The sequence below is a fragment of the Bactrocera latifrons genome, unplaced genomic scaffold, assembly GCF_001853355.1.
Source record: "Bactrocera latifrons isolate USDA-ARS-PBARC rearing strain unplaced genomic scaffold, ASM185335v1 scaffold_411, whole genome shotgun sequence".
Classification (NCBI taxonomy): domain Eukaryota; kingdom Metazoa; phylum Arthropoda; class Insecta; order Diptera; family Tephritidae; genus Bactrocera; species Bactrocera latifrons.
The window spans coordinates 188,426-200,783 of NW_017537059.1; the positions used below are offsets into that span (position 1 = coordinate 188,426).

Sequence of the window (12,358 nt, forward strand, 5' to 3'; positions counted from 1 at the left end):
CGGGTCGAAAACAGATACTACTATCACGTTTGCAGTGTCAAACGATCAGGGTGTCGCTATTACTGTCGGTGCTTTGCCAACATATTGCTCGGTTTTTACAGCAGAAGCTGCAGCAATTTACGAAGCGGTTCTATTCGCCTAATCAACAGGAGATAAACATATAATATGTAGCGGTAGTAAATCAATCATTGATGCACTTCAAAACTCAACAAATAATTCATGGCTAATACAGAATATACGCGACAAACTCTTCCATCATGAAAGCAGCATAAAAATAATGTGGGTACCAGGGCATGCTGGTATAAAAGGCAATSAGACAGCAGATAAACATGCAAAAGAAGGTAGTAGAGAGCCGCTGGTGTTCTTTCCCCACTTTACTACTAAAGACATCAAAGAACATATAAAAAAAATACTGCCATAATATACATCTCCGAGATTGAACTAGCTAAAAACATCACTACAGAGATCAAAACCCAACTGGTGTAAAACCTATCTACCCATCGGACTGCTCATGCCACAACATCAAGAAGTTCACTATTCTTCGAATAGGCCACACTACAAGAACTCACAGCCATATTCTTAACGGTACCGATCAACCAAGCTGTCACCATTGCAACGCTCCCACCCAATCAGTCAGTCATTCACCTTATCGATGAATGTCCTGCACTGCGTTTATTAAGGAAATCAACCTTTGGGAATAAGAGACCTTCCGAACTTCTCAAAGCAACAAATAGCGATAACATCAGTGCCATTAATAAATTTCTTAAACTATGTAACATCAAAGACATAAAACACCACATACAACTAAATAACCTTACTCTTCTTTTCACCATAATCTTAGTATTAAGAGCCGAAGGCCCTGGTAGACAGTGCTGATTCTTACAAGTGGATTAATTATTTATAATTAGTTCTCTTTTAAATAAGTAAATAAATAAAAATATTATACATATTTATTTTACCTAATAAATCGGTGGGCAAACCTACTTCATAAATAAATTGTAGCTCGAACCAGTAACTCGCACTATAAAACTTTTTAAAAATCTTGTTATACAGCACGGGTGAACAATAGAGAGTTATAAAGTCGTCAAAATTGGGTAAAAAACATAACCAAAAAATTATATAGTATTTATTGGTAATGTAAGTTATTTGCAAATTTTTGTAAAGTTTTCTTTTTTATAAAAAGTTTAGTAACTTAGTAAATTTTTTACCGATTTTTTAAAAGAAACATTTGTTAAACTCGGTATTAAACGTACTCTTTGATTAAATTAAATAATGTGTGAAAATATCCAAAAAGTTAGAAAAAGAGTAACAAAAGTTAAGGTTATTGTGCAAAAATAGGAAAATCTCTTAAGCTATGTATACTAAGACATCATATATCAAAAAATCGAAGGATCTGATATTCTTCTCTCTTAAACCGTTCTTAAAGTAAAAAATCGGTTGATAATTAGTTAAAAGTTTTACACCGTTACATTGATTGTTTCTTGATTTTTACACAGGAAAGTGAAAGAACCGAATGGCATTTAAAATTGGGTTACATGGGAAGTAGGCGTAGCTGTAGTCTGATTTCATACATTTTCACTAAAATCGGTCCAGCGGTTCTCGAGATATGTGTTTTCACCTAAAAGTAGGCGGTGCCACACCCATAGCCGACTACGACTCCACTAAAGCCCTGTCATCCCATCTTGCGGGTAAATTTCATGTCTCTGGCGTATTATTTTTTGATTTATCTCGCTTTTACGTTAGATTTATCGCGGTAGAAAATCTCATAATATTTGCTCTAGACGTATTTGTTTGTTTTATCTTAAGTAGTTTTGGAGATATGAACATTAAACATTATAGAGAACGGGGCCACGTCCACTTTTTCAAAACTTTTTTCCCACAGGAACCCCTTAGCACTGCGTTTTCCTGTGCAAATTGGAGCTTAACATTTTAATTTATTGTTAGTTATGGCACTTTACATATATGACGCATATCAAGCTTCATCAAGATATTTAAATTTTTACTCAAGTTACAGCTTGCACGGACCGACAGACGGACAATCATCCGGATTTCAACTTATTTCGTCATCCTATTAATATTATAATCTTCCAAATAAATTTCATCCCCTGCAAAGTAATCCCGATGCAATGCCCTTATGCCAACTGATTTTCTAATCTTCGAAACACTGGTTGTACTCAAATTCCGGGATGGCCTTCAGTTCCGTCTTCGCTGCGGCTTGAATCTCCTCTATCGTATAAAAACGGTGTCCTCGGAGTGGTCTTTTGAGCTTGGTGAAAATGCCAGAAGTCGCACGGCGCCAGATCAGGTGAATACGGTGGTTGCGGAACGATATGGGTTGAGTTTTTGACGAAATGATCACGAATTAAGAGGGCAGTATGGGATGGTGCATTATCGTGGTGTAAAAACCAAGAATTGTCTTTCCACAATTCCGGCCTTTTTAGGCGGATAACGTTACGCAAACGACGTATAACGTTCAAATACGTTCAAACGTTCCTTGTTGACTGTGTGACCGGTTGGAAGGAATTCATAATGCACAACACCACGATAATTGAAGAAAACAGTCAACACGACCTTGATTTTTGAGCGACTTTGGTGCGATTTTTTTGGTCTCGGTTTTTTTGGCACGATATTCGCTCGATTGATCGGTTGTTTCGGGATCGTAAGCATAGATCCAAGCCTCATCGCCAGTTATAAAGCGTTTCATGACACCCTTGTAGTCGGAAAGCATCGTTTCACACACTTCAACACGATGCCTTTTTACCAAAAAATTCAATGTTTTCGGTACCAGTTGAGATTTGACGCGCTTAAGGCCCAAAACATCCTTCAAAATGGTATTGGCTGAGTACTTCGATATGGTAACTTCGTCAGCAAGGTCTCTAATTGTTAATCGATGGTTTTCCAATACCAAATCTTTGATTTGTTGAACGTGAGCTTCACCGATTGAAGTGGATGGTCGCCCTGGACGCTCTGCGTCTTCGACACGTTCACGGCCGGCTTGGAAGTCACTATACCACTTGTAAAAATTTTTTTTAGACATAGCTCATCACCAAAGGCTTTCTGCACCATCCTCAACGTGTCCGCGGCAGAAAATTGATGAACAAAATTGAAAACAAAATTTAATGCAAATTCTTTGCTCAACAAATTTCGACATCGCAAAAAACGAAAAACTTACTTTTAGCAGCTCACAAAACGACACTTATCTCAAGCACTAATGAATATTTTGACATGAAATTTGACATAAATGTGACTGACCAACCTAAAAAAAAAAAAATTATTCTCCAAATCGTTCGACGCGCGTTCACTTTCCAGGTGTTTCGACTTTATTCTTCTTTGTAGGACTGTGTTATTCTCAGAAAAAGATGCTCATTGTGTTGCTTTAAAAAACTTACATTGACTGATATACAGTCTAAAGTCAAAAAGAAGTTCGAAAACCTTCGTGTGATTTATTCAGGGGTTAAAGGGAGTTTTAACCCGATTTTACCCTTTTCTGGGCCAAAGGCCCGTGTTGGTTAGAATAAATAATCCCTGGATGTTGATTCGCCTCGTTATATATATATCTATAGAGCATTTTAATTTCATTTCGGATACATGAAAATTTTGTTTTCTGTGTTGAAAAAATATCCTGAAAATTTTAGTCCTTAATTTTAATTTTTAATTTTTGATTTTTTACGTTTTTCTTATATTTTTAATACAAAAGTTTCCAAAGGAAAAGTTGTAGGAAATTAAATTTAGGGTAATTCTGATAGGCTTAAATAAAAAATTAATATAAGTAAAATCAATGAATCAAATTTAAGGTACAAACGTTTTAAAAAAATCAATATTTTTTTACATTATTTTTTTTAAATCGCATATATTTCTGCAGCCAATCATTTTTATGACCTGAAAGTACAGATCTTTTTTATCCGGAATTTAATTTATCTCGATTAGTTCTAACAACCCTTAAGTGAACAAAATACTTGTTCCAGCATGTTGCGAGAGTATATGTAAAAAAGCTATAGATATTATACAATTTTCCCAATGTGCACAGAAAAAGAAAGTCCCTAGAGCATGAGACGAATTTATTGACGTTAAATCGACAATGTATATCGAGGAAAAACGAAACGATTTTAGAACTAGGTACCATCTATATCCAGTAGTAGTGTAGATTATTTTATTTAAGTGATTTTACACCCGGTATATTACATTTGTTTATTTCGATATTATTATTACTTCCATCAAAGTATTTATTATTATTGATTTTTAATTATTTGTTATAATTGCTATTTATTTTTATGATTGAAATCCTTTTAAACAATAAACACATCAAGTTTAATTTATCATAATCCTTCCACAATAGGTATGGTTTTCAAACCGACGGGCAAAATGGAGACGCGAAGAAAAACTACGAACTCAACGGCGCTCAGCGGACCATATCAGCAATAATGGCGGTTCTGTTGGTGGTCGGTCGAGCACCGGCAATACGGCTGCAATTTCCGCCGCCGCCGTGGTCAGCCATCAAAGTGGATCTGGGATAAATGGAGTTGGCAGCGTCGGAGTGGGCGGTGGTGCAGCTGCCGACATCAATTCCGCTAGCAACAATGGTAGCGCCGCAGCAGGTTCAAATGGAGGTGGAACAAGCGCTTCAGCAGCGGTGTCAATACCAGGAACAAGTGATGGTGGTTCAGCCATTTCGGCATTGGGTGATTCAGTAGCCGCAGCAGCAGTGACAACTGTTGTGGTTGGTGGTCATGGCAGCTCAGTGAGTCCTCCTTTACAATCCGTTGCGACTCGCCTTCCCCTGAACACTGGTTTCAACACGATGTATTCTTCGATACCACAGCCTATGGCTACAATGGCAGAGAACTACAAGTAGGTTATCTATATTGAAGTGCTTACCACACATTGCACTAAAATTAGAGTATCTTAAGAAATATTGATGCAGTTTTGGCTTGTTTTACAATGTTTTACAGATATAATTTTCTATATTTCAGCTCTATGACCTCGTCCTTGAGCTCAATGACGTCAACTTGTTTGCAGCAACGCGATGGCTATCCATATATGTTTCACGATCCACTTACGTTGGGTTCTGTGCCCTATGCAGCTCACACACGACCATCTTGCAATCCTGCTGCGGCCCATCAACAGCCACCACCACAACATACATCGGTATATGGAGGCAGTGCAGCAAATGCATCTGGCGGTACGGGTAGAAATATTCGATGTTAATAACCTAATTATGAACAAATGCTAAAGGTGTTTGCTAAAAGTAAACCACATTAATAATTGTACCTAGTTAGATTTAAACGTCTTCCGATTTCCGAAGTCCACATATCGAGCACCACTCTGCTTTACCAAATATTATTCCACACCATATATTTTAAATTATTTACTAAGATAAAATTTATCAATTAAAAATTGAATACTATATGTGCTCATTTATATTTCAGATAACCATACATTTCCAGGTGTCATTTCGGCAGGTGTGTCTGTACCCGTGCAAATACCCTCTCAAAGTGCTAGCGATTTAACTAGCACTAATTACTGGCCCCGTCTCCAGTGATCTACACTGTTACTAACTCCGTCATCAACCGCATCAGTAGCTAACATTGGAACAGGTCAGTCGTCAATTGGTTCTGTAACCGGTTCGCCTCGCCCAGACATTAGTGTTTCTGCTGCGGCTGCCGCAGCAGCTGTTGTCGCAAACGCAGCCGCGGCGACGTCCGTGGCTGCTGCGGCAGCCGCGGCAGCTGTTGCTTCTGCAGCTATAAACGCGAGCGCTAATGCAGTAAGCGGTGACAGTGGTGGCTTTGTCAGCATAGGCACACCTTCACCTGTCGGCAGCAATGCAAGCAGCAGCCATAGCACGTTCAGTGGATCCAACACCGGCAGGGGATTACAGGCCAGTGCTACAGGAGCAATAGTAGAAGCGACAAATAACACAATGAACGATTTCAATGAGAACGAAACTATCGGCTCAGGTACAAGAGCATCGGCAGAAACCATTTTGGCAACACCACCACCGACACTAATGCTAACTGTTCAACAGCAACAACAACAAGGCATACAAAGAGTGATGCAGCATCAACAACACCATCACTATTCACATCCTCATTACAGCCATCATGTGCACGGTCACCACCACCAATATCAACAATTGCAGCATTTGCATCAACATCAGCAATATCTAACCGCTCATGCGGCACATCAGCACCGTCACCAACAAATGCAGTCCCACAAACAGCCGCAGCATCAAATGCAAACGGTTTTGCAACATCACCCACATACCCATTCACATTCGCTGCTGCATGCACATTCACAACAGCAGCATGAACCGCACTGTTACCACTAGCGATAAATGAACAAATATAAAAAACAAGATACTCGAACCTCTTACTTAAATATTGTAGAGGCCTTCGTTTCGTCAAAACTTAGATAGTCAGGAATCTATCAAACAACCGGTGTAATTCAATATAGATAGTAAAGGAAGAGATTATAACACCCAATAAGCTATCTACATACTCGCTGCTATTAAATTCATGACTTGAGAACGTTGAAATTGCATTCATATGTAAAGTGACCAAGACAAACCTATCCTTTCTTATATATAAACACAATCGTATATTCAGAAACATAGATCTTTTCTCATTTTCTAAAGTAATCAGAACAAAAAAAAAGACACACACAAAAGAAATTAGGAACCTAAATTTTTAACACAAAATCAGTTTACGTATATTTTTGAAATATCGGATGTAACCGAACATTTTATACTCTTGCAAGTTGCAGGGATCAAAGCCCGGGAATTTTTTTAAGGTGTTAGCAAATCCTTGTATCTAACAAATAAGAAAGTGCTATGTTCGGATGCAACCGAACATTTTATACTATCGCAGTTTGCAAGAATCAAGGCCAGGGAAATACTTTAAGATGTAAAACGTCAACCAAAGAATCGGAGTCTACGCAATTTTGTACATACATGCATATACTCAATATAACTCATACACTGGCCGACAAATTCGGCATAGGATTTCTTAGAACAAAGAAGACTATTATATGTAATATGGGAGTTGGGTAGTATCGACACGACTTTATATACGTATTAACTATTGTCATGCCAAATAATAAAAAAATTACCCTGGGTTTCATTAAACCATACAATCAAGAATCAGATGGAGCAAAGTCAGCCTGATGTTCGAAAATCCTAGAAAATCCAATTGTATCTATTTTAGGTACAAAGAAGATCTGTTCGTAAAACAAAGGCAGTGGTCCCATTACGCTTATCTACGAACACGTAATTTTTTTTTGTACAAAGGAACTCGGAGATTCAGAAAGATATTTAAATTTTTACTGAAGTTACAGCATAACCGGACGGACAGACAGATATTCAACCGGATTTCAACTGTTCTCGTCATCCTGATCATTTATAAACATGTATAAATAACCTTATATATATCTCGCTTAGTTTTAGGGGATACGTACAACCGTTAGGTGAACACAATAATTATTATACTCTGAAGCAACGGGTTGCAAGAGTATAAAAATGTTGCGAAAGATTGAAACTTATATTAAAGGACATAAACTTAGAATTAGTTTTATTGCTTTAATTTAGTTCGCATTAGTTTATATTAAAAACATCTTCAAATGAGATATGTGTGATACGTGATTAATTGGATTGTAGAAACTCAATTTAATATGTTGAGTTAATGTGGAAAAATCAGTCAAAAGATCGGAATTCACTATTTTAGAGATTTGAAGTGTCTGCTTATTTCAAAACCTATTCCATTCTAATTCAGCGTTACACCATTTTATCTTTAAGAAAGCTTGCCCATTACAATTATAGTATTACTATGTTAACGAAACTAAAATATCACACATTTGGACCAACCTGAAAGATTTAACAGATGTAAAGAAATAAATCATTTAATATGGTATTTTGAGGGCAGATTGCATTAATTTTGGCATTGCTCAGATATACTCCACAACGTATTTTGAATTTTATATATAAATAATACTAACATTGTGACATATTCGACATAAAATTGGTTGTAATAACGAAATTGAATTTAAGTTGTACATGGCAGTTGCGGTTGAATTGCTCGTTTTTACCTATTTTTGCCAATACTACATACAATTAACATACCACAGACTAATAAAATGCTCTCAGGGTTTCATTAAGGTACCTTACATACAAACACCGATCATATGGAGTAAACTCATCCACGTCATTTGGGGGCTAGGTCAAGTTTTCACCCAAGGTTTTCATTTTGGGCAAAGGATGTGTTGTTATGAATTACGCACGCTCTCTTATTTTCATTAAATTAACTCACATTTTGACCGATATATGCGATATAGAGTCACCCGGAAGTTCGACCACTTTTACATTAGTTATATGGGGGCTAAGGAGCTCCACCCATTTTTGACACACCGATAAACTTCAGTTATATATCTCACAGTTTGACCGACATTTTCGTTCAACCTCTATTGCTCTATGGGCTACGTCGTTCCCCTATGATAAATTACAGTTCAATATATTTGTAATTAGTTATAGAACTTTATTCGTTTTAGTTTAATGACGTTTTTGGGCGGAGAAGCAGTCCGACTAAGCCTATATTCAAACTTATCCCCATTGATTAAAGGTATCCCGACGGACGGACAGACAGTGACTCGGTGTTCAACTCGTGTCGTCATCCTAATTGTTTATGTAAAGATAATCCTATATCTAATCTTCCACAAAACCTTTCTCTTGAAAAGTCGTAACATCGACTCATCAGACGTTTTCATCGTCTATGCCCCTGACCATGTAGTAGGACGAGAATAATGAGTGACTTATACAGTGTGGTCTTTATTTATCGAGAGAGGATTTTACTCTTCAATTGCATACTCAGTCCGAAGTAGCACCTGTTGGAAAAAGTTGTTTGGCGTTGGATTTCGAGGCTGGTATTGTTCATAATTTCGTCAATTTTGCTCCAATCGATTTTAGATTTTATGGACTAAATTAAGAAAAAATGTAAAAAAAAATAAAACTTTACTCATTAAAATGAGGCAGAAAAGTTGTTGAGCTTAAGAAACTTGCATTGTGAAATACTTGTAATTATGCCATAATTTCACATTAAATCTTCGCCGTGATCAAACATCAGTTATGATAAAATTATGGATGCCCCTGTTTAAGCGAAGAAACCTTGGTATAGCGGAGTCATACTGGTATTACGTTGGTCTGAACTTAGTAGAATAATAAGCTTTGAATTGTTTTTTTTTGCCTGTGATAAAGGCTTAGATACTCAAGAATCATTCCTTAAGTTGTTTATGTGGATAACCAAAACATCAATCACATTGTAAGAGCACTAGCCGATCGCGGAACAACGAGTTAATTAAAGCTAGTTAGCAGAGGAATCTTTATGTCGCAAATTTTTAAAACAATTTTGCGCTGGCAAATTGTAATTCCGAACTGTCAAGAGTGTATAATAAAGTGGGCTTTCATTAACGTTAGTTGTTGTTGTTGTTGTAACGGCAGAATTCTGCCGAGTTGACAGTCCTTGGCCGGATAAAAATCCGGATCCGTTCCGGTTTTCGTAGACCCGACTGTCGTGGGAACGGATTAACGTTAGTAAAGTGCTGTTGCTTTAATTTATTCTATGTATTCGTACAATTAGTATTCAATTCAGTTTATGTAATACTTTTTGCAAATGCTCAAAATATTGTACAACATTTTCATATTAGTACATACATAAATACGTATAGATATATATGTAAAATGTGCATAAATCTATTATAAAAATATACCCATTCTGGTAATTTCGGTTTTTGTTGGGAGCCACTTGACGGAAGAATTGCAATTTGTTAATAAGTAAAGAAAAATAAATACATCATAGCCGACAACGAAACTTAATATGTTACACATAGTAAATATGTAGAAAATTAGTTTAAGTATAAATATAAAGTCAGTAGGAAATGATGAGACGTATATGGTAAAACTGGTGCATCCCTTCTTAACAAGGTGTCCATTACTTCCCTTGTTGACTGTGTTTCGGCAAGCGCCGCCTGAAATTTCATTTTTAGCTCTAAATATAAGGATCTAGCGTAAGCAAGCACTTTATTCTCAATTTAAACCGTAAATCATGTGTATATAGCATGGGATCTTTAATATTTTGAATTAAAGAAGTAAACCTACAACCTTGGAAAAATTATATTCTAGTACACTATTTTTCACTCTACAAAAAAGGTCAGAATGATAAATAAATGAAAATAAAGAGCTTATTTCCATTGAATCCTTCTCTTTAGGACAAAGACGGAAATTTCAGGGAAGGCGTATTAAAAAAAAATTAATTTGAGAAATAACGAATACCCCACTTCACATGAACATTAAAAATATTATAGTGCTACAGTGTACTCGTATCTTTATATATGTACATACATAAAGTCATATTTACACTTGTATGGTTTTTAAATTATTTACATTTAATAATCTACATAGAGAATTATTTGCAATCGTCATTTTCGAATTAATGTCATGTAATCATGTAAGAAACATTATTTTATTTTCACTATTTTGTATATACATATAAGTTCCCATACACAATTAAATAAATTTACGTGTACCCACATATTATGTGAATAGGTATAGTGCATAAAATTTATATTTATACAAGGGGTTTTTGCCTGGTAGGGAGGCTGCGTTGCAGACATGAACCATTTTTAAATTATCTTGTTTATTTCTAACAAAATTCAAAACTCTCAAAATATATGTTGAAATACTATAATTTGCATGATATAGTATTTCTCTACCTCATTTTTCAGTTTGTACAATTTAATAACAAAATGGTTTGCTTCACAGGAGCGTCAACCTTCAGGGAAGTTGGGCATCCCACTTATTCCAGTGTGAGAGCGCCTCAAAATAAGCGTTTTTTGTAACATTTTCCATTATGGCCAGATTGAGCAAAATAAAATTTTTTGGGCATTTAAATTAAAACACCCAACATTTATTACGATTACAAATTATTATATATTGGACTTTTAATATATGGCGAAACTACTTAATTCCTTTTTTATGATTTTATGGTATATTAAAACAACTGACTTTCGATATTTCAATACTTAATAAGGTGAATTAAGCCTGTTAGTTCTAAATTAATAAATGTTTTTAATCATTTGTAATAGAAAATTAATTCTATTATGCATCAAATTACAAAACGTTTCATAATATATATTTAAATTTCGCATTTTCTTTGATTTTCATTATTTTAAATTTTTATTAGCGATCTTGAACGGCGGCAATAAATTCCTCCGTTCACATATATTTTTGGTATAATTTCAATCTAACTGTTCCAGTCATTCCAATTGCAAAATGTCAAAACCTACTCAATCCAGTCAATTGTCAAAGTTCGGTAGGTTTTGACGTTTAACAATTGCTCTCGCACTTCCAGTGAGAGAGGAGTTGGGGATCTCATTATCTCTACTTATTTTACTTTATTTTAGGGTTCTGTTGAGCTTCATTTTTGTGAAATCGCCACATCTAATTTGTATTTCCAGTGCGCGTCATATGTAAGTCGGCTATTACACGAAGCAACTTTTGTTGCTGATTCTCGGGCGATTCTCATTTGCTGTTGCCCATTGCATTCACACGAGCAACTTGTGCGCAACTCTGTTCGAGTTTTTTTCTCATTTAGGGTGTTCACGATAAGGTGGTTATCGGGTTATGTGGTTAGGTGATTAAGTAAACACCAACAAATTGCGGTATGACAAAATAACCAACTTTGACCAACCTAGGCCCTTGTTTACATATTATGCGGTTGTTAGAAAGTCGTTGGAATTTTACTAAATCGCAGCACAAAAAATAAATAAAACTAAGTGAATGGCATTTCCATTTAGATTTTCTTATTGGTTTTTTGTTTACAATTACATTGTGACACTGTTCAGGGCGCAAGATGTCTGCAAATTTTATACAAAGAATTTTTTGAACCCTTAAAATTGGGATTATAAGAAGCACATACTTTAATAAAGTCCATTTCCTGAATAGCAGAACTTATTTTAAATTCAATTATGTTGCTTYTTAAACTTTGTTTATGCATTTTATAAGTAGGAATGTAAAAATAAGCAAATAACAATGCAATATAGGATGTTCACGGAGCATAGAGGTTATTTTTAATCTAATAACCACATAACCCGATAACCACCTTATCGTGAACAGCCTAATTCTCTTTCACTTTACTTTAACCCATTGTCGTTTCTTTTTCCTTACAGGTATTTGGGCCACTCTATCACATATATTAATCAGTTCTGTCAATTAAGAAATACATTTTATTTATAATTCAAAAATAAAACAAAGGTTGTGTGACAGATCTTGACTATCGTCTGAATCAATTTGTATGGCTTCCTCCACACATTTTCT

General features: G+C 35.6%; 2 protein-coding genes across 3 annotated transcripts in view; both read left to right on the forward strand.

The window, feature by feature from the left end:
- LOC108972651 (paired box protein Pax-6) overlaps positions 1–5,630 on the forward strand; it is a 76,427-nt gene extending 70,797 nt beyond the window's left edge. The window contains exons 6-8 of one of the 2 annotated variants that reach the window (XM_018939334.1): positions 4,337–4,848; positions 4,971–5,179; positions 5,427–5,630. In XM_018939334.1, the coding sequence (XP_018794879.1) occupies positions 4,337–4,848; positions 4,971–5,179; positions 5,427–5,539 (834 nt within the window). In that variant the 3' untranslated portion in view covers positions 5,540–5,630. The remainder of the gene's footprint in view (positions 1–4,336; positions 4,849–4,970; positions 5,180–5,426) is intronic. The other variant, XM_018939335.1, reaches the window with a different exon arrangement.
- Positions 5,631–6,007: 377 nt separating this feature from the next.
- On the forward strand, positions 6,008–6,328 carry LOC108972650 (histidine-rich glycoprotein-like). The gene has a single exon (XM_018939333.1). It carries the CDS (start codon positions 6,008–6,010, stop codon positions 6,326–6,328), a length of 321 nt encoding a protein of 106 aa, XP_018794878.1.
- The last annotated feature ends 6,030 nt before the right edge of the window (positions 6,329–12,358 follow it).